Source organism: Sciurus vulgaris (assembly GCF_902686455.1).
Source record: "Sciurus vulgaris genome assembly, chromosome: 3".
NCBI classification, from domain to species: domain Eukaryota; kingdom Metazoa; phylum Chordata; class Mammalia; order Rodentia; family Sciuridae; genus Sciurus; species Sciurus vulgaris.
This window is the reverse complement of record NC_136463.1, coordinates 59,417,614-59,438,267: the sequence shown is the minus strand read 5'-3', so window position 1 is coordinate 59,438,267 and position 20,654 is coordinate 59,417,614. Positions and strand designations below refer to the sequence as shown.

The window sequence follows — 20,654 nt, the reverse complement described above, 5'->3', positions numbered from 1 at the left end:
ATTCAAACTAAAAAGCTTTCTCTCAGCAAAGGAAACTATCAGCAATGCGAAGAAAGAGCCTACAGAGTGGGAGAAAATTTTGCCAGTCATACTTCAGATAGAGCACTAATCTCCAGAATCTATAAAAAACTCAAAATACTCTACATCAATAATGCAAATAATCCAATCGACAAATGGGCTAAGGAAATAGACACTTCACAGAAGATCTACAAGCAATCAACAAACATGGAAAAATATTCACCATCTTTAGTAATAAGAGAAATGCAAATCAAAACCACCCTAAGATTCCATCTCACCCCAATTAGAATGGCGATTATCAAGAATACAAGCAACAACTGGTGTTGGCAAGGATGTGGGGAGAAAGGTACACTCATACATTGCTGGTGGGTCTGCAAGTTAGTGCAGCCATTCTGGAAAGCAGTGTGGAGATTCCTTAGAAAACTTGGAATGGAACCACCATTTGACCAGCTATCCCACTCCTTGGCCTATACCCAAAGGACTTAAAATCAGCATACTACAGAGATACAGCCACATCAATGTTCATAGCTGCTCAATTCACAATAGCTAGATTGTGGAACCAAACTGGATGTCCTTCAGTTGATGAATGGATAAAGAAACTGTGGTATATATACACAATGGAATATTACTCTGCCATAAAGAATGATAAAATTATGGCATTTGCAGGCAAATGGATGAAATTGGAGAATATCATGCTAAGTGAGATAAGCCAGTCTCAAAAAACCAAAGGACAAATGATATCGCTAATAAGTGGATGATGACACATAATGGGGGGTGGGAGGGGTTAGTGTTAGGTTAGAGTTAGGGTTAGGGAGGGGGCAAGAATGGAGGAAGGAAGAACTGTACAGAGGGAAAAGAGAGGTGGGAGGAGTGGGGGGAAGGGAAAAAACAACAGAATGAATCAAACAACATAACCCTATGTAAATTTATGATTACACAAATGGTATGCCTTTATGCCATGTACAAACAGAGAAACAACATGTATCCCATTTGTTTACAATAAAAAAAAGGGATCTATGAGATTAAAACTATTTTAACAACTGTGTTAAGACATTACATGCCTTTTTTACTCCCATTCTCTCTAGAGTTTTCTGGAGGTGACGTGATATGTGTTATCTCAGCAGACTGAATGCAGAAGCATGGAGAGAATCCAGCTGTCTACTATTCCACCAGACATGACAGAGATTTGCAATACTGGAAGATGAATCCTTTCCTTTTTGGAAGAACATTTTCCTAGAATTTTAACATCTTTTCATATAAGAATTCCCTATACTTAGATTCCATGTTTGGGATGAAAAAGAATCATCTATAGTACAAAAAAGTTGTACCAATCTATCCATCTGCCAGGTGGTCTGGATTCCAGCTGAGGCTCCTCTCTAACCCCAGCAAGTCACTTCCTTTGGGCCACTGAGTACCAGATTGCTCCCTTGGGCCCTTCTGGATTTAGCTTATTATGATAATTTAAGGCGTCTTTTCTCATCTGACTTGGGAGCTTCCTTCAGGTGGGAGCTACCTTCTCCAGTATGATCTCTTCTAAATGTTAGTGAAGTGGTGACCGTGTCCACCAAACAGCATTGCAGGAGAACCAGATGACTGCGTCCTTGCTTTGAGAATTAAAAAGCGTTAGTTAGATACAAATTTAACAAAAGGTTAAAAAGCATAAATATGGACACACAGCACACAAAGGCAAGACAGTAAATCTGAAACTAGTCACTTATTAAAAGTATTCTGGGATTTTATTCATTTATATACATTGAAAAAGAGAATAATAGGCAACTATGTGCACAAAAATCTCCAAGGTATAGAAGTAAAATATGTCTATGGAACAGACTCAGGTATTTATATTTACTTGTTATTTTAAACACACTAGATTTTTTCCTAATTATAAAAATAACATGGTCATTGTAGAAAAGTTTAGAAATACAGACAAACATAAAAAGGAGAATAAAGGCCACCTATAATTCTACCCCCAGAAATAACTCCTAACATATTTGGTATATTTCTTCTGGGTTAAAAAAACAAAACAAAACAAAAAGATGTGCTTTATACGACAGTTATCATATTAAATATGGAGTCATTAGCATTACATTAGGAATGCTTCCCCCATGACATTACAAATTCTTCATAACTATGAGTGCAATTGTTGCTTCTGGTTCAGCCCCACATTGAGGACTAAGTGTTTGTAGCGGACTGGGCATGAAGACATAAGCAAAGCCAACGCAGGAGAACTGAGTCCACAAGGGTGAAAAATCAGGACCTGAGTTCCTCCCATGGGAGGGAGTAGCAGCTCTAAGCAGGCTCCTTCTGCAAGTGGGGTTCTCCTGCTTCGTTCAAGGATAGGCTGGTGGATTTCCATTTAGGTGAGATCAGGCCCTGCCCATGTCAGTGTCAGGAGGCTGACATGAAGGATATAGTTCTAAACTGGCAATGTAGATCATAGATTCTTTTTGCTCCCTGGCTAGTCACACACCTTTTTAGGAGCACAGGTTAGCTGGAGTCAGCATCCCTTAGAAGGAAGCTACTTCTAGAGGCTTTTGGGTCTCCCCCCACCCCCGGCCCCATGGCTGAATGAGGGTGTCATAAGGCAAAAACCCAAATGATAAAAAACAGAAATCACCACTGGACAGTTGGTAAAGATAGCACTTTAAAGTCACCTGGGCACTTCACATCACCGGCAGCCCCAGCCTTCGCTGGGCTGTTCGTGATGGAGTGGAATCGGCAAAAATGAAAGGAAAGAGGGTTGGAGGTGGAGTGCCCCAAGCATAGTTCTCTAGAAACTGGATTTCCAAGTTCAAAGTGCTCCTAGATTTCTTCTTCTGGAGAGTGCTCTTCACATCATGGGATAAGCGATGACAAAATAGTTAAGCTCTGAATCGATCAGCTTTCTGTACTTCCTGTAAATTTCCCGGAGGGTCCTGTCTTCTTCATTTGTCTCATATCTGTTTGTATAAATTCTCACCTGTGTCAACAGAGAAACACACACACACACACACACACACACACACACACACACACACACACGACTCCATCATTCAGGACCTGACAATAATCCAAATGATCTATACATATGATTACCGGCAGAATTAAGAAAAGCCCAAAGTCAGCTATAGTCATCCCTTGGTATCTATGAGGGACTGGTTCCAGGAGCCCCCCTGCTCAGATGCCAAAATCGATGGATGTTCAAGTCCCTATTATAAAATGGCTCAGTATTTGCACATAACCTATGTGCATCCTCCTTTAAATCATCTGGAGATTACTTGCAATATCTAAGACAATGTAAATATTGTGCGAATAGTGGTTATACTGCATTGTTTAGGGAATAACAAGAAGAGTCTGTATATCTTCAGTACAGACTATATTTTCCCCCCAAACATTTTCTATCTGTAGTCAGTTGGATCTGCAGATATGGAACCTATGGATACTGAGGGCTGAGTGTACTAAGGAAGAGAACTCCAAATTCCCCTCTGTGAAACTGTTCATCTCCAATGGACAGATTCAGGTACAATGGCTTCCCCCGACCCCCGGGCCCTCACTCTCTGATCTGCATCTCAGAGCAGAATCACCACATTCAGACGCCCCTTGGTTCCCAGGGAACCAACTAGGTGCTCTTACCTTGAGGGTACGCAGGGCACACTGCCCCTCCTCTTGGCTCTTCAGAATCCGCTCTACAAACCTAACATCGAGGAAAGCCCAGATTTTAAAGTAAAACAGCTTCCTGCAGTTTAGAATGAGGAGATGCAGCTCTTCATCAAGTGACTCATGGTTGTTGTTGAACTCAAAAGTTAATTTCTGGAAAAGTACCAAGGAGGGGAGTGTGTGGGTGAGGATGCTGGGACTGGCTGGGTCCTTCCACCTTATCTGCATAGCTCAGCTTTGGGCCAAGTTTGGGTTTGGAAGCTTTTTAGATAAGGGACACTAGACATTTAATTCTCGAAGGAAGAGATTTGAGAATAACTGTGATTGCATGAAAACTTGAAAGACTTGGAATTTGGAGGCCATGTATTTGGAATCCAGAGACCAAGGTGCTGACCTCAGCTCTGTGGTGGACTGGCTGGGTGACTATGGGCAGGCTGCCAAACTTCAAGTTTTTCTGTAGCTCTGAGAAATTATAGTGATGTCTGCCCTGACCGCCTCAGGGTTATGTGGACATCTAATGAGCTAATAGCATCTTGTACTCCATCGATGTTCATAATGTTATTTTATACTCATGTCAATTGTTACAACCACTGGGAGGCCCTTAGGAGGGACAAAAATGACCCTGATTTTACATGTGGGGAAAATGTTAGATTAGAGAATAGCCAGAACTTCCAAGCTCTTCAGTGGACTAAATTGAATTTAGCTTTTAGGTTAGTGTTTCCTCCCATTCCATCTTCCCAAGTAGCAGGCACCTCTGTAATTAGATAGGTCCCCACAGAGCATGGACTATAGGAGCCATAGGGGCTCTGTGTACCGCTGTGGCTTGGTAAAAGGTAGAAGAGGCTGTTCACCTGCCATCTGGAAGGCTTCTCCTAACTCAGACTTAACAGCTCTGAGCTAAGGGTGTAGAGGATTTTCTTGGTTAACAACCAACCAGAAAATTCCTGTCTTTCATGTGTAGGTGGTGAGCAGCAGTTTTTATCATCTTCTGCGGTGCTGGGGACATGGGGGAAGTTGATCTGGTGACATTTCCTAGAACTTCAATTTGAGATGTGCAGGAGCTAAGCTAAGAGCAGGCAGCATAGGCTTTCCTCTGGGAAAGCCAGCCACCTGAGTGACAATCACTCTTTACAAGTTTCCCCGAGTCTCACTTCCCACCTACCTGCAGAGTGTGTCGGAAGGTGGGGAGGAGGTCCATCAGAGTCGGCCGCATGGACCAGTCTGGATCACTGAAATAGCAGCTTCTCAGACTGATGCTCCTGACTGGGATCTCCTGCAGGAGGATCCGAGCCAAGCGCTCGTACTTCATGACCCGTTCAAAGAAGAAGTTCACCTTCAAGTTGCTGGCCTGTCTGGCCAGCTTGGCCCAGGACATGCCCCAGACAACCTGGCCATGGGGATCATGAATGTGGCATTTGATGTTCATGGTCCAGAGGGTGCTGGCATTGTTCTCACCCAAGTTCTCCAGCAGCTCGTCGGAGATACAGTTGTAGTTGAGTGTCAGTGACACCAGGTTATGGAATGTGGCCATGGTCTTGTTGAACTGGGGGCTGCTGTAGACGGCCAGGTGATGGCTGAAGTAATCCTCGATGTTGAGCTCTGAGGCAATACTCTCGTTCCGTAGGTAGCTCAGGGAGTTGAGGACATGGCAGCCTTGCTCCACTGTCAGCCTGGCCCCTTTCAGACTGAGGTAGTCCAGGTGTTTGCCCACTTTCTTTAGAAAGAAGCTCAGGCTCTTGATGAGAGAGCTCCTGATGCTGTTCCTCCAGACCAGACGGTCCAGTTCCAGGTGCTGGATGGAAAGAGACTTCAGGCGGTTGTTACTTTTGCCCAGGCAAGAGAGAAGACCTCGCATGGTGACCTGAAACTTCTTGGTTAAGACAGCATTGTAAGGATTCAAGAATTTGATCTCCAGGTGTTCCAGATAACGACCAAACTTCTTAACATACCAAAGAGCTGACTCAAATTCGGATGCATGTACCCGGGAAGGTCTCCCGCTGAAGGTGATGGTCCTGTATCGCCAGAGGTCAGCTGAATACATCATCTGGTTCCACTTTCTGCAGACCAGGGCTGCCCTGGACCTGTCCCTGTCGCCCAGCCACCAGAAGACACGACGCAGGCACACATCAGGCAGGGTGGCCCAGCAGCTCTGTTCTTGAGGCTGGATGAGTTCGCTTTCTTCATCCATCAAAGAACCCAGATGTATTGTGCAGCTGCGTGGTAAGCAGGGCTTCCAAAAACGAGGAAAGAAAAGCAATTGTTTTCTGTGGGGAGTGCAAAGGAAGAGCCATTACCTGGCAAGCAGAAATTAAACTCAATTGAACCAACGTTCTCTGTGGTCCTATGTGTGCTATATTAGGCATAATGCCAACTGGGTTGGTTCAGGTTCAACTCATGACAAAACCAGGACCTGTAAGGACTTCACAGTCTGTCCAGGGACATGGATCAGTCCTCAGTTTCACCACAATGAGAGAAGTGAAAAGGTTCAGGCATACTCATGGCATACCATAGTAATGATTCATTTTCTCTGGGCAAGGAAGAAGAAGAGAGGGCTGCTCAGAGGAAGTGACGTAAGTGAGATGGTTTTGAAGGTAAGATCTGCAAAGCAGACCTGCTTGTCCTTGGTGATGGTGGAAGAACTGATGCATTCCAGGCAGAGTGGACAATAAATATGTGAGAGGTCACAGGTCTATGAATGCATATGATGTGTTCACCTGCAGGGAACTAAAAATTGGACATCTGGTAGAGGTGCTGGACCTCCTATAGGAGGTCTGGTATTGAGGGGGCCTAAGAAATGTGATAAAGACTGTGTCCAAGAGGCTAGGCTCTCCTGTTGTTCCCTCTCCCCAAGAGTTTGGAATTCTGACATGGCCTGCCCGCTTTTCTGGATGAGAGTCTGTACGCATTGAGCTACATTGTTGATGGCTAGGTTTACATTGAAGAGGTAGAGCAGCAGAACAGGGGTGGAGAACCTGAGCTGAGGTTAGGGAGAGCCATGGAGCGGAAAGGTGTGGAGGTGATGTGATCAGTCTCCGGGTGTCGAATGGACATTCTGGGGGAGTAGAGGAAAGATGGTCACAGGAAGTCTGGGCATTGCAGTGGAAATTGGATGGGTCTGTGATGGCCTTAGAGGACATGATTTGACAACTGGTGAAGGCAGAACTAGGGAGGACTGAAAGGTTTATGACTTGGCTATTGGATTGCAGGTAGTACCACCAGCCAATCTTGGCTACTGCCTGCCCAATACAAGTAATCACTGGTCAGACTTTTTATAGCCATCTGCTGAAGATTTCAAAAGTTTTTGCTTTCCAAGTTTCTCCTATTCAAAACTTCTGGTCCTCCCATCTTCAGGTTTGGACAGAGTTCCATGAAGGATTTAACAGCAGCCTGCCACTACCCATGATCCAAGGCTCCAGCCAGTTCCCAGAGTCCCTGCCTCAAGTTCAATCTGCTCCTTTCTCTGTCCCTTCTTGCCAGTGCACATCACTGTGTATGATCTGTGTCCTTGTCTTTCTTTCCCTTGGGACTAGGGATATCCTCAGTCTTCTATTGAGTATGTACTTAAACATTTAACAAATGAAAAATTTGGGATGTTTCTTCAATTACTTTCAAGCTGCCCAAGGCTGGCTAAAGACACTGAAAAGGTGTGTCCCCAAACCTAAACCAATTCAAAAGCCAAACTGAAGGACCGAAGGTATAGCCCAGGGATACAGTGCTTACCTAGCACATGAGAAGCCCTGAGTTCCATCTCTAGCAATGCAAAATCAAGCAAACAAAAACAAAACTAACCCCTTCCCACCCCCCAAAGTCAAAGGTGGGAAGAACCACAGATATTTAAACAGTAGGGGTATGGGTAGAAGAATACCCATACCCCTACTGTTTGGTGGGCTGGAGTTTTTGGGAGGAACCCCCAAATCATATGATGACTGAGAGTCCCCCAGAGCCTCATCACAAGTGAAAGGCAGTGTAGCTTAGTAGGTTGGGTTCTGGCCTGTGATTCCTTCTGTTACCTTGGTTAATTTCTTTGTACCTCAGTCTCTGCATCTGTAAATAGGGTAATAGCTACCTTTCTCCTAGTGTTGGGAGTATTCTATGAGCTGAGATGGGGAAAGTGCCAGAATGGTGCCTGGAACATTGGAAACACTACACAAATGTTGGCTGCTATTAGGAAGTAGGGTGGGACCAAGATACTTCTGCATCATCCCCATCAGAAAGGTATGAATCCACCCACTTTACAAATGGAGAAATGGAGGCCTTAGAAAGCAAGGCCTTGGATTTCAACCCAAGCTAGGACTCCAAGCTGGGCTCAATCTACCATACCACACAGCCAGTCAAGACACCTAAGAATGTCCTATCCACAAGGCGATGCAGAGGTGACTGGGGAAACTCCCATAGTCAAAGATGCTTCCTGGAGGAGGAGGCGGGTGAAGAGGGTAGCCCGCCCCTCCCGCGCGGAGCCTCTGGGCGTCCCACTGCCACCCCGTCTGCGCCGCCGGGACCGACTCGGCAGCCTGCAGCCCGCGCTCACTAGCCAGTTACCCGCTTGCTGCGCCCCGCTCGGGCTGCGCCCAGTTTGGGCTGCAGGGATGGCGAGCACCTGCCTGCTTCACCCGCGCCGCTGCTGCTCCGACGCCAACTCCTTGAGCACCCGGGGTCCGCACCCTGCCATCGCCCAGGTAAATAAATGTTCAGTACTGGGCCGCCTTTGTGACGCCCAGCCGGCCCGCACGGCTCTGCTCAGCACCATAGGTCTCAGAGGGCCACACCAGGAGTCGCCAGGTCAGTTGCTGGTGTGTAGAAGTCACGATGCAACCTGCGCAGACTGACCAAGAGAGGACCCTGGAGGCGCTGGGTGGAAGGAGGCTCGGCCGGCACCTGGGGTGAACATGGTCATGCACCCTAACCCTCCCTCCTTCTGCATGCAAGGAAGAAGATCTGTTTGGAGATGGGGGCGCAGTCCATCACCTGTCCGGTCCTGATCTAGCCTCTGGGTCCCTCAAAGCCTCTGGACACTCGGCTTTTGCGCCTCTCTTTAGGAAGTCGCTGTTGCAGGCTCTGCCCTGGGGCCCCCTTTCTTCTCTTTAGGCAAGTCCCCCGAGAAAGGCCTTAAGCAAATCTGAACATAGTAAAGTTTGAGAGCCGCCCCACTTTTTCAATACCCTCCTCCCCTACCGCCCACCTTCCTCGGCCCTTCCCTACTCAGTTTGCAGAGCTGGTGCTCTAAGGGATCTGCCCAACGCTGGGGCAGAAAGTTGAGTGTACTCTTTGTCCCCAGGTAGGCTGCATCTCCAGGCTCCTCCTCCTTCCCTACCAAAGGTCTTCAAAGTTGCTCCTTTGTCCCTTGACACTTGTGCACCACTCCAACCTCATTTCTCCCCCCTCTCCTCCATTGCTTTCTTTTCTTTCCTCTTTTTTCGGCCCCCTCCTATTCCCCTTTCCCCTTGCACCATCTCATCCTGCTGTCCCGGCTCCTGCCACTTCTTGCCCTGAAAAACCAGTGAGGAATTCCAAAGACGGTTAACAAGAAGATTTCTGGAAGGGCGTTTTTATTCTTCAGGGCAAAGCTGGGGTCTCTAATCAGAAAGCTCAGCCAGAAGAACCAGAATTCATTTTTCTCTTGGTCATCTGTATCCCTTGGGCAAACCTTGTCTCTGTTCAAAAGAAGGAACATGGTTAAAGTGCACTTTTTTCTTCTAAAGCCCAAAGAACAAAATTTATCTCTTTCCACAAATAGAGACCATCATGGAAAGTAAACAGGAATACCAGTATAACAGGAAATCTAAATTCATAGTACCTTTTCCAAATCTAGCTGGCCTTTCTCACTTGTTTTCCTTTCCATGAAGCTAACCGCAGGCATTTCTCCTAAAGAAATGGATATAAAGAAGTTCAATATATTTCCAATGGGAAGTGCTGGTTTCTGAAATATCTCTGAACTTTGCTGTATACCCTGTTCCTGAGCATAAGCCCCAAGGTACAGATGGGGTGGGATGGCACAGAAGAGGCCCCACTGAGCCAGGAAGGGGTCTGGAGATTCTGGGGGAGTGTTAAAAGAGGTCTGTGATGATGGGGGAGGAGCAGAAGAGAGATACTCATGCCATGGTAGCCATTGAAAACAATAAGCTACATTGTTTGACTCAAAGGGATTTTACTTGAGTATTGCTGAATCATAACATTAAGATGCAAGGAAATGTGTATGATAGTCCTCCAAATGTATATGTTTACATATATAATAAGGTTACCAAATATAACATAGGATACCCAGTTAAATTTTAATTTCAAAGAAGCAAAAAATCATTGCATGGGGCATACTTTTATTTTAAAAAATGCTTTGTTTCTATAAAATCCAACTTTGACTAGGCATCTTGTATTTTCATTTGCTTAATCTGGCAACCCTATTGTATAAGAATGGAGAAAGGGGAGATAGCCCTAATAGCACCCCCATCAAATATGAAATTAGCTCACTTTTTAATAAAATTATATGCACATGTCGTTGAATAAAGTAGTTAGAAGAAAAGATTTAGGCCTACCTTTGTGTAAGGAGTATGTGTCATATATTAAGTGAAAAAAGTAAATGACAGAGTAATGAATATACAAAAATAATATGTGGGGAAACAGAAACAATTCAAGCTGTGCCCAAGTTTGTCAGGGTTTGTGAGAGCAAAGATATAAAACTTTGAAAAAGGACACCCACAAGGCTGTTGAAATTGGTATCAGAAGGGAGGTAAGGGCAGGGAATAATTACCTTTGACTTCATACTTTTTTATGTGGTATTACGTCAGCTAGTTGCAACAAAAATCTAGTACTTTGTATTTTAAACAATAAAATAAAGCAAGGCTTTGTTTATTTAAATAAATAAAATAGTAAAGTAAACAAGCAAGTCTTCCCGTTCAGAGCTCTAGAACATAAATTTTGGAGCTCTATATGTGTGGATTCCAGATTGGGTTCTGCTACCCTTTAATTGTACAATCCTGGAAAAGGTATTCTACCTTTCTGTTCAGTTTCCTCACCTATAAAATGAGGATAAAATACCTGTTTATTGTTTACAGTGAAGATTAACTATTATTCAAGAGCTCAGCATCGTAACTGGCATACAAGGGTCAACTATCTCTAATACCAATTCACAAGAAAATGACCTAGGATATAAAGAACATGATGTTGAGGGAGATCCTGCAAATCCTGATCTGCTTAAAGCAATCTTGATCTGCTGGAAGCAATCCACCAACTGACTTAGCACCTAGGACAAGACACTTTTGCTCTCTGACCCTTGTGTACCACCCCAATCTCATTTCTCCATCAGAGATCTACACTTTGAGGGAGAGAGACTGGCTACCCTTGGTTTCACTCATTTACTCCAGTTTTAGAGCACTTTGCTGTGTGTTGGTACTAGGCTAGGGGCTGGAGACTCAGAGATCTGGTTGTACCTTCTAAGGTGACCCAGTATCTAGGAGGAAACAAAAATAAACCAGGTGGCAAGTACTGTGAGAGTGCCCTTGGGCACACAGAGAAGGAGAAGGCAGGGGAGGGCCTGTCCAGTTGCAACATTGGGTAGCACCCTGCAAGTCTTGGATTTCTATAAGATACCATCCAAATAGTTCACAGCCAAGTAAGAAGAGAAGAGAGGCTGGTTACCTGATGTTGACGTAGGGTGGGCAGGGGAAGTAGGATACCACACTGAGTACATCTCCTCAGAATGTTATAGGCTGCCTCATCTTCTGTAGGAAAGGCAGTCCTTGGCTTGTGCTCAGCCTTCAAAGGCAGATTCATGATTTTGTTTTTGTCTCTCAGGGCTGTCTGTGTTGAAAGTTGAAGAGATCTGTTTCTATTTTGTGTCTTTGGACGAACAACTCTTTCAGCTGTGAAAGTTTGATTTCCAGCAGCCTCAGTTGGGAGGGACAGAGGAAGAATTTTTGGCTTTCCAGATGGATGATGTTTCCCAGACTCTGAGACTGAACAACATTTATCCTGCAATCATGAGCAATATATAAAATTAAAAAGTGACTTCATTGGTTGAACAATATAGTTGACTAGATTATCTGGAAACTTCCTACTAAAAGCACCTACATGTGATGGATGAAATATGACAAATGTTCAATTTAAATTTACAGTTGACTTTACATGTAAGAAAAACAAAACAAAACAAAATAAGAGAAAACTCAGAGTTCCAGGAATGAAGGTCTGAGTGGTTGCTATGGTTTGAATGTGTTCCCTCCAAAATCCAGGTATTAATGTGATAGTATTGAGGCAAGGCCTTTAAGAGCTAATTAGAACATCAGGGTTCCTCTCTCATTAAGGACTTTATGAAAGCAGCTTCATGCAGCATTTGATTAACTCACTTTTCTACCTTCTGCTACATGAGGATGAAGCAAAAATACCCTTGCCAGAAACCAAGTGCTAACACCTTGGTCTTGGATTTTCAGCCTTCAGAATTGTGAGAATTAAATTTCTGTTCTATATAAATTATCTCATCTGTGGTATTTGTTGTAGCAGCACAAACAGACCATGACACTGGTTAAACAAATGAACAGACACTTGGTTATGAGAGAAGATGTAGGGTCAGTTTTGTAAATAGGGGCTTGGATGAGAGAAAAGTTCCATTCACCTAAAGTGGGGAAATGGAAGCAACACTCCCCATTCCGGGCACAATGCTGGTAATCTTAAAGGCTAAATTATGGTGACTAAGAGAAAAGAATCAGTTTATTAGAATAGTAAAGTGGTAGAAAGTTTTCCTATTTTGGGCTGGAATTTGAGTGTGGAGAAGCAAAAAACGTGTCCCTGCAAACTCAAAATCACAGGCCCATGCCATTCCATGTTTGGAGTTCAGATTTATATTAGTCTCATCTTTAGAGAATCCTTAAGCAGAAACATTAACATAAAATTGTGGAGTAATCACAGAATACCTCTGGAAGGTACACAACCTCAAAATAGATCATAAAGGATTCTTACAGGTAGTGATCCACCAAATAGAAACTCACAGTCCAAACTTTAACATACTTTTGGGGACAATTCACCTTGAGTAAGTCAAAACAATAGAAGGGCTAGCTTCCAAGAAGTTCAGATAATAGAACTATACCCAGCTAAACTATCATTCAAAAATTCGGGGTGGGGGGAAAGCTCATTTTCAGGCAATTAAAAATTCACTACTCACCGGTTCTTGCTGAAAGAACTACTGATATGTACTTCAGGAAGAGAGAAATAATAGCAAGAAGGAAAACTTGTGATCCAAGAAAGAATGTTAGCAAAAAGAAGGGTAAACTTGTGAGTATACCCAAATAGGCATGAATTACATAACTTAATAATGCTAATGACTAAAGAGGGGTGGTATGAAAACAAAGTAGATCAGAATTATGGCAACATTTTCATATAAAACGGGATTAAAGGGTTAGAGTTTGCATGTTTTCAAATCTATATATGTTTGTAAAGGGGATTGAGATAATGATTCACTGTAGACTTTATTAAGTTTTCATATTTAAATGTTACTAATAACTACTAAAATAATAGAAATAAAATGTAAAATTGCCAAATCAGTAGAAAAGAAGAAAAATAAGAGAGGAAACTTGTTCAATCTAACAGAAGGCAAAGGAGGAAGAAGTAGCTGAAAAAGTAATGAAGAAGCATGGTAAATGGAAGGCCCCAAAAAAGATGGTAGAAAAGAACTGTTGTCAGTATCATTGGATATAATAAAGGCATTGTGATTAAGTAAGAAAATGACCATATTTTAAAGCCGTATCTTAAAGAATGGTGAAATAGCAAGATATCATGAATTTTCTTTGAAATACTTCAGGAAAAAAGAAAAGGAAAAATAAAAACACAAAAGAATAGATGAAGTAAATATGGAAAACTTTTAATTATTGTATCTCAAGAATGAATACATAGTTTTTTTTTTTGTATTAGCTCTCTGCTTTCATTTTATGTGAATATTTTAATAATAATTTTTTTAAAAAATTAAGATGATAGATTCTATAGCCATCTAATCCACCATTTGCAGACATATAGGTCTAAAAACCTTATTCTCATGCTTTATTATTGGAAGACATATATAACAAATAAGTAATAAACCAAGAGAAAAGGAAGACCTGACCTGAGATTTGAAGAAAAGAATTCCAATTTTGGAAGAAGTGAAGAAATTCCCAGGATGAGAGCTACTCATCAGGCCTAGGGAATAAATGCTCCCAAAATGAAATGAATAGAATACCTGATGTGTTTAATTGTACTGAGGGGAAAATTTCTGATCTGGTAGAATCTTTTAGGGATGGTTTAGTGATAGATACCTACAAAGTGAAACAAATGAAAAATTGAAGCAACTACTAACTTCGGGGGAAACAAAGAGTTGTAGAAAAAAAGTAATCTGATCATGTGGCAAATCCTTTGTAATATTTACATGGTTAGACTAGTGTAATATTCAGTATTGATTTAACCAGAATGAGTGATGTCAATAAATTGGGAGGATAGAATGAAGAAACTTACAGGTGTGTATGGGATAAATGATATAAAAAATGAAACCTGTATTCCTAAATCCTAATGAGTCAGTAGATAATATCTAAAATTGAAAAAAAAAAAAAACAAAGAATATCAGTAAATGAAAGTGCTTTAGGAATATGGAGGTTGCTGGGCATTGTGGTGCATGCCTGTAATTCTAGCAACTCAGGAGTCTGAGGCAGGAGGATTGAGTTCAAAGCCAGCCTCAGCAACTTAGTGAGACCTTAAGCAACTCAGTGAGACCCTGTCTGTAAATAAAATATAAAAAGGGCTGGGGATATGACTCAGTGGTTAAGTGCCCCTGGGTTCTTCCCTCCCTGGTAGAAAGAAGGAAAGAAGAGAGAGAGAGAGAGAGAGAGAGAGAGAGAGAGAGAGAGAGAGAGAGAGAGAGAGAAGCAGATAATTACCATAAGAAACAGCAAAAAGAGAAAATAGAGTACTTGTGTCTAAGAAGCCATTAATATGAAGGGAAACATTGGGGATTTTATTTTAATTTTAACTGAGGCTATAGGAGACAATTAATAAGGGCCATAATAAATAAGTAAATTAGATAATATATTAGAAGTTGATGCTATGTCACCCGACATATTCTGATTTAGCATCTCTAGAGAAGGGGACTGAGATTCTGCCTTTCTAACAAACTTCTGGGTAATGCTGGTCTACAGACTGCACTTTAAAAAGCAAGGAGCCAAAGGCAGAAGGAACCCAAGTATTCTTTTTTTCTTTTGGGGATTGAACTCAGGGGCACCTGACTACTGAGCCACAACCCCAGCCCTATTTTGTATTTTATTTAGAGACAGGGTCTCACGAGTTGCTTAGTGTCTCACTTTTGCTGAGGCTGGCTTTGAACTCTTAATACTCCTGCCTCAGCCTCCTGAGCCGCTGGAACCAAGTGTTCCTGTCTGGCAACAGATTGGATGAACACAAGGCAGCGTGACTATAAAAAGGTCATAAAAAAAGTGCCCATACATGTTAGAGCTACAACATAGATGAGCTTTGAAAATGTTATGCTAACTGAAGGAAGCCAGTCAGAGAGAACCATGGAGGACCACAGAGGATTTCACTTATATGAAATGTCCACAGAACCTGGGAAAAGGAAGGAATGGGGAGCAACTGCCAGTGGGTACAGGGTTTCTTTTGGGGTGATGAAAATGTTCTGGAACTAGACAGTGGTGATGGTTGCACAACATTGTGAAAGTGAAATGTCACTAATGGCATATTTCATGTGTATCTTACTATAGTAATAAAAAAGCAAAAAGGTCTCATTAGTTCTGATATTCTATAAGTTCTATGAACTGAAGGGTTTAGAGAGGTAAACAGCTCTCTGTCCAAAGAGGAGACGAGGTCTTTGGAGAGAAGCTGTGGTAAGTTTTCCATCTTGTACAAAAGAAGGAACACCTTGGCACAGCAATGCACTAGGAGGCACTTAGGGCTCTGCAGGGACAATTCTTAGAGTAGTCCAGGTGAAACCAATCAGTCAACCAACCACATCATTGTACTTCTGCAGAGTCCCCTTTTCATATCTAGCCTGATATCAGCTTTATTATGGAAAGATGGAGAAAACTGTTCAGTTTTACCAGGGAGCCTGCAGTCTAATAGTTTGCCCACATGGATGGAAAATGATAATGCAGGCTGTGTTGAGGACGCCCTTGCAATGTCCAGGTCCTGGAAATTGTAGATGGTCAGAGGTAATCAGAGATATCAGGAGAGATCAGGGTTGCTCCTTGATGGACTGGGCACCAATGAAGATGAATTATGTATGCTAATTTCACCAAAAGCAATTCACTAAAATCCCTTTTGGAAATAAGCAAAAAACAAATATGGGTACCTTTAATATTTGGGCTATGTAAAATTGGGTCAGAATCTGCTCTTCCATGTCACACTTTTTGGAATATGAACTAACTATTGGCATCATAAGAAAATGACTAACTGCTACTCACCCTATGGAGGATGCACTCATTTTCTGGAAACATTTGGTTGCAATAATCACAGTGGATTTTCCTTTCAGGAGTTGGCATACTCTTCCCTGAATAAGCACAGAAACAACACCACAAATGATCACCCTTGACAATGGTTAGCCCAGCTCTCCCCAACTGCCTGCATGGCATATACCTGTGAGCATGAACTACCCCCAGGCCTGCCCCATCTTGAATCTCCTGCATTGCCAGCATCCTCAGCCACACAGGGATGTGGGCACACTGTGCACACTCAGGGCAGCATGCCACCCTGATGAAGAGACATTTAGTAGGGCTGGTTTTTAAGGAGATGAAGGGAACCATTACCACAGGGGCCACACCTATCTAACTACTCTTTTGTTCCACTAATTTCCAAGACCTGTGATCCAACTAGATGCTGATTGTACACATCATTAGGTTGAACCTGTGTTGTGCTGATGAAGTTCTGTTGCAGGCAGTGTTGGTTGCATGGGAGCCCAGGCACACTGGAATGAAGGAAACATGCATGGATCTTATACTTTCCAGTTTTTGATTTTGGAAATTTTGATTTTCCAATTTTGATCTTGGGTAGACTGTTTACCAGGACAGATTTATTATCTAAGGGGGTTTATGCTCTCTCCACCCATATGTTACCATATGCTCAAAACAACCAGTGAAGTCAACAGAAGATCTGCCACATTGATGACTGTATCCTCACTACGCCTTCACAAAGTGTTAATTGAATTGGGTCAAGAGAACTGGAGGTAATACCAGGTGGCCAACACATAGGCCTGAAGTTCAGGAGCTACAGCTAGCTCCCATCTGGTCATTGCTGATGGCCGAAAAAACTAGATTTTGTAATGGGAAACTTGAGTGTCCAGTTTCATTTCTGCTTCTAGAAGAATGCTTCATTCTTAGATTTCTCATTTATAAAAGGATTTCTTATTAAAGGATTTAGGTGGATCTCACTGGGCTAGGATTGTGCTGGAGGAGTTCAAAGAAAGCCCCCCATTTTGAGGACTCCTCATGGCTTCCTGACCTGTGTGTGTGGTTCTCAGGCCTCCCCTGCCCAGGCCTCCTGGTCTTCCTGGACCAGTCATTTCAAGACCATGGCTGACACACAAGAAGACCACTCTGGAGCATTGTGCAGAACTAGAATAACAGAGGAATTGAGTTATACACAACGAGCACCCTTCTCCTCTGTGCCGTTGAGGGCATCTGGTCCTTGCATCCTGCCCAGGAGAGGCTCTGACCCTCGAAGCTTTCCTCTTCCTCCCCAGGCTTTCCTGATGCTCACCTTTTTCAAGATGGGCCTGTTCATCCTGACAGACTTCTTTGTGCTGGGCCAGTACTGGAAGCCTGATGAACTGGCCACAGTGTGGACAGCACTCTGTCTGCTTGCTACAGTGGTTTTCATGGATCCGCAACTGCGTTAGGGGCCCTGTCAGCTCACAGAACTTGCACTTGATGGAGTACTGCTGGCATTCCTGTGGGAGGCAGCAGGAAGGGCATGATCATTGGCCTCTTGGACTGAAGGTAGGTCAAGAACCTGAGCCCATCTCCCTAGAGAACTGAAGCCAATCAGAGAAGGTGAGCACAAGGGCCAGAGTACAGGACTGTCTTTGATGAATATGAGCTTTCTTGGACTCCTGGACCCACATAAAACCCTTCTGTCCAACATCTGAGAATAAGGGGGTTGTGTTTTCCTGAGGTGGGCTGGTTCTCCGTTGCTCTCTGAACTCACTTTGATGAGAAGGCAATGTTCCGAGGGAAATCTTTGTGACTGGCCACTTCTCCCCTTTCATTCTCCTCCCAGGTTAGACTGCTTGGCTGTAGAGGAGGAATCACACCTGACTCTTGCTTCATGCAATTCCAGCAAGAGCCTCTGCACTCTACTGACACAGCTCACAGAGAGAGAGAGAGAGAGAGAGAGAGAGAGAGAGAGAGAGAGAGAGAGAGAGAGAGAGAGAGAGAGAGAGAGAGAGCACTGTAGTTTCTACACCCCAGCTTTCCTATATCCACCTTGGTGCTTGGTGTTTCTAGAAGGTGGGGATTGAGTGTGGCTACCTCAGTATCCCTCTAGCTCCCAGTCCAGTGTTTGCTGGACCAGTTTGAGCTGCAACAGATACCCAAGCCTGAGCATTTCCTGACAGACAGACAAGGGGCACCAAGAGGGACTGACATAAAAAGCAGGAAAGAAAAATCAGCTATGCTTGTCTGCCCTCCTTTCCTGCATTCCCTCTTTGGGAATCTCAAAAGAATAGTTAAACTTACCTGAAACAGGAACCCCTTGTCTTGGCCAGACCCACAAGCCTGTAGGGAAAGAATTGGAGAATGAGAAACTGGGGGCAGAATCACTCCAGCTTGAGAACGACAGGATTATATTTCCTTTTTACAAACAGGGGCTGAACAGGTTGCCCACAGGGACCAGGGAGGATAGGACTTGGCCCCTAAGTCCCAGGTTCCCTTCCTTCTGCCACCTGCTCACCGACTGGTGCTTATTTTCATAATGCTTCTTCATTTTCAACTTTGGGACAGGCTCCTCACACTCTGGGCAGAGCACAAGGAACCGCAGGCAGTGGGCCTCATGGAGGGTGAGGTGGGCAGAGCCCACACTTCTTCTGCTGTAGGATTAAGGGGGAAGAAAAACAGGCTCATTGTCATGGTATAGAACAGAGAGCTTATTTCACACCCAGGGCTAACTCCTCAGAGTCCATCAGCACTGAAAATATGATGGCATTGACCCCACCTTCTCTGCCTTCCTCAATGCTGGTCCAGAATCAGGACAATGCAGCATCATATAATAAGTATAAGGATGATCTACAAAGTTCCTACAGTGCTGGAGCCAGCAGGTGTGAAGAGTGGGAGGGAGGGTATGCAAGGGGCACAGGGAGACTCTTGGGGGTGATGGATAGATTAATTTTCTGGTGTGTGGAATGATTTCCTGGGTATAGGACATACACTAAAATGTCCCAAGTGGTACTTTAGAGATATGCAATTTAACCTATGTCGATTATACATCAGTAAAGCTGTAATCAAAATGAAATAACAAATGTTTAATTCTTCCAAAGTTTTTTCCTCATTTTCTGGTGTCCCTGCTGGCCCAAGCCAGTTAGGAATGCAGCCCTGCCAGTCCCACGCTTACTCTAAGGATGATGACAACTGAGAATCTCCAAAGCAAGAGTGTCCCATGTCTGTGAGACTGAGAGGCCACCCACCTGTTCCCTGCCAGAGAGGTCACAAAGCTCTTCTCAGAGACCTCCGTGAACCAAGGCTTTGGAGCTTCCCACTTCCTGGGCAGGCAGGGCAGTTTTTGCCAACAATCTTTGTCACTCCCTTAGTTCAGTCCTTTTAGACTTTCTTGGTCAGGCCTGTTCCAACTGGGCTACTCATACTTGTCCTAACTTAGACTTTAGGTCCTAACTTGGAGTTCTGATAATATGATTTTCACACTAATCTGTGAAAGAAAGGGCTCATGGTGATTCCCCAGGATCATTCCCACCCTCGTTTCTATCAATTCTTGCTAACAGCTTGGGAGGAAGGAAAACGAGACTGTAACCCTACAGGCCCAGATGTCCAGAGAGAAGCACATCTTAGCCTCTAGCACTTGAGACAGGGCCAGGAGTGACTGTCAAAACTCGCTGCTCTTGGTCAGAACAAGCTGCCCAGGCAGAGGCACATTAGTAGCTTCACCTCCTCTTTTTTCTGTTTTCCCACCTCTGCTCTGCCTGTCCTATTCCCTTAGATCTTCTTTCTGAGCTGGTTCAGAGACCAGAGAAAATGTCTCTGGAACCTTTTTGAGACCTCTAGAAAGGTCTGGTTGGAGGAAAGCTCTCTGGGAATGCTCCACCTAGGTTCCTGTCACAGGTAGGGAACTTCGAGAGAGGCTATTTCACGAGCCAGCTGCCACTCACATAGAGGTGTGGGCCTGGTGCCCAGTTCTGCCCACCCTGCCCCACTGCTCAGCTCGTTCTCAAGGTGAGGGTGGAAATGGTCCTGGGGAATTTCCATGGGCCCCTTTCCTTCACATACCCTATTAATCAGAACTCCAAGTTAGTTACTAAGCTCCAAATATGAGCAGCCCAGTCAGGACAATTCACCTGCATGCTTCACTCCAAGCCTGACCCAGAAAGTCTGAAATAGCTTATCTGAGAGAGTGTACTGAAGCTCAGGTAGTGCTGACCACCCTACCCAGAGATCTACAGGGCTTCAACCTTCCAGCCCCAGGAACTCCCAGTCCCCACACCACTGCCCTCTTGGGCATTATAATGCAAAGACCAGACTGTCCTCCTCACTTCAAAAACAGCCTTCCCTGGTCTGACCCTCACTAGTTGCCCCCTGGTCGGCTGCTAGAGAAAGTGCCTTCTTACCAGTTCCCGCACACCTGTAAGTCTCCCTCCATGCTCTGCTCCCCGGAGTTTTTCCTATTGAGTTTCGTTTCTTGCAGACAAGAAAACAAAACTGAAAGTGTTCCAGCAGCCCAGCCCACAACCCCAGGAGGGAGGGGACTTTCTGGATTCTGAGCCTGGGGTTGCTCCAAGGTTCCTGTGGCCAGACACTCCCAGGAAGCCTCTCTGCAGCAGGTCCAGG

At 44.0% G+C, this 20,654-nt stretch overlaps 2 protein-coding genes across 11 annotated transcripts; both read right to left on the bottom strand.

Moving 5' to 3' along the window:
• Nucleotides 1–1,701: 1,701 nt before the first annotated feature.
• On the bottom strand, nt 1,702–9,241 carry FBXO39 (F-box protein 39). 8 transcript variants are annotated; one of them, XM_079134105.1, is made up of 5 exons: nt 9,102–9,241; nt 8,194–8,759; nt 4,817–7,780; nt 3,631–3,807; nt 1,702–2,977 (listed from the first exon to the last, which is right to left on the bottom strand). In XM_079134105.1, exons 3-5 carry the CDS (start codon nt 5,840–5,842, stop codon nt 2,849–2,851), a joined length of 1,332 nt encoding a protein of 443 aa, XP_078990231.1. In that variant the 5' UTR covers nt 5,843–7,780; nt 8,194–8,759; nt 9,102–9,241; the 3' UTR covers nt 1,702–2,848. The 8 variants fall into 8 exon arrangements, with proteins under 8 accessions (XP_078990231.1, XP_078990229.1, XP_078990230.1 ...); XM_079134103.1 differs by lacking the exon at nt 9,102–9,241 and having other exon boundaries at nt 8,194–8,316; nt 8,620–9,043; XM_079134104.1 differs by lacking the exon at nt 9,102–9,241 and having other exon boundaries at nt 8,256–8,316; nt 8,620–9,043.
• Nucleotides 9,184–20,533, bottom strand: XAF1 (XIAP associated factor 1). Of its 3 annotated transcripts, XM_079134115.1 has the most exons (9): nt 20,435–20,493; nt 19,210–19,289; nt 18,553–18,688; nt 18,339–18,377; nt 17,362–17,551; nt 16,071–16,156; nt 11,284–11,616; nt 9,449–9,516; nt 9,184–9,305 (listed from the first exon to the last, which is right to left on the bottom strand). In XM_079134115.1, the coding sequence occupies exons 2-8, from the start codon at nt 19,254–19,256 to the stop codon at nt 9,460–9,462; spliced, it is 888 nt and encodes a 295-aa protein (XP_078990241.1). In that variant the 5' UTR covers nt 19,257–19,289; nt 20,435–20,493; the 3' UTR covers nt 9,184–9,305; nt 9,449–9,459. The 3 variants fall into 3 exon arrangements, with proteins under 3 accessions (XP_078990241.1, XP_078990242.1, XP_078990243.1); XM_079134116.1 differs by lacking the exon at nt 19,210–19,289 and having other exon boundaries at nt 20,435–20,533; XM_079134117.1 differs by lacking the exon at nt 19,210–19,289 and having other exon boundaries at nt 18,553–18,679; nt 20,343–20,489.
• Nucleotides 20,534–20,654: the final 121 nt, after the last annotated feature.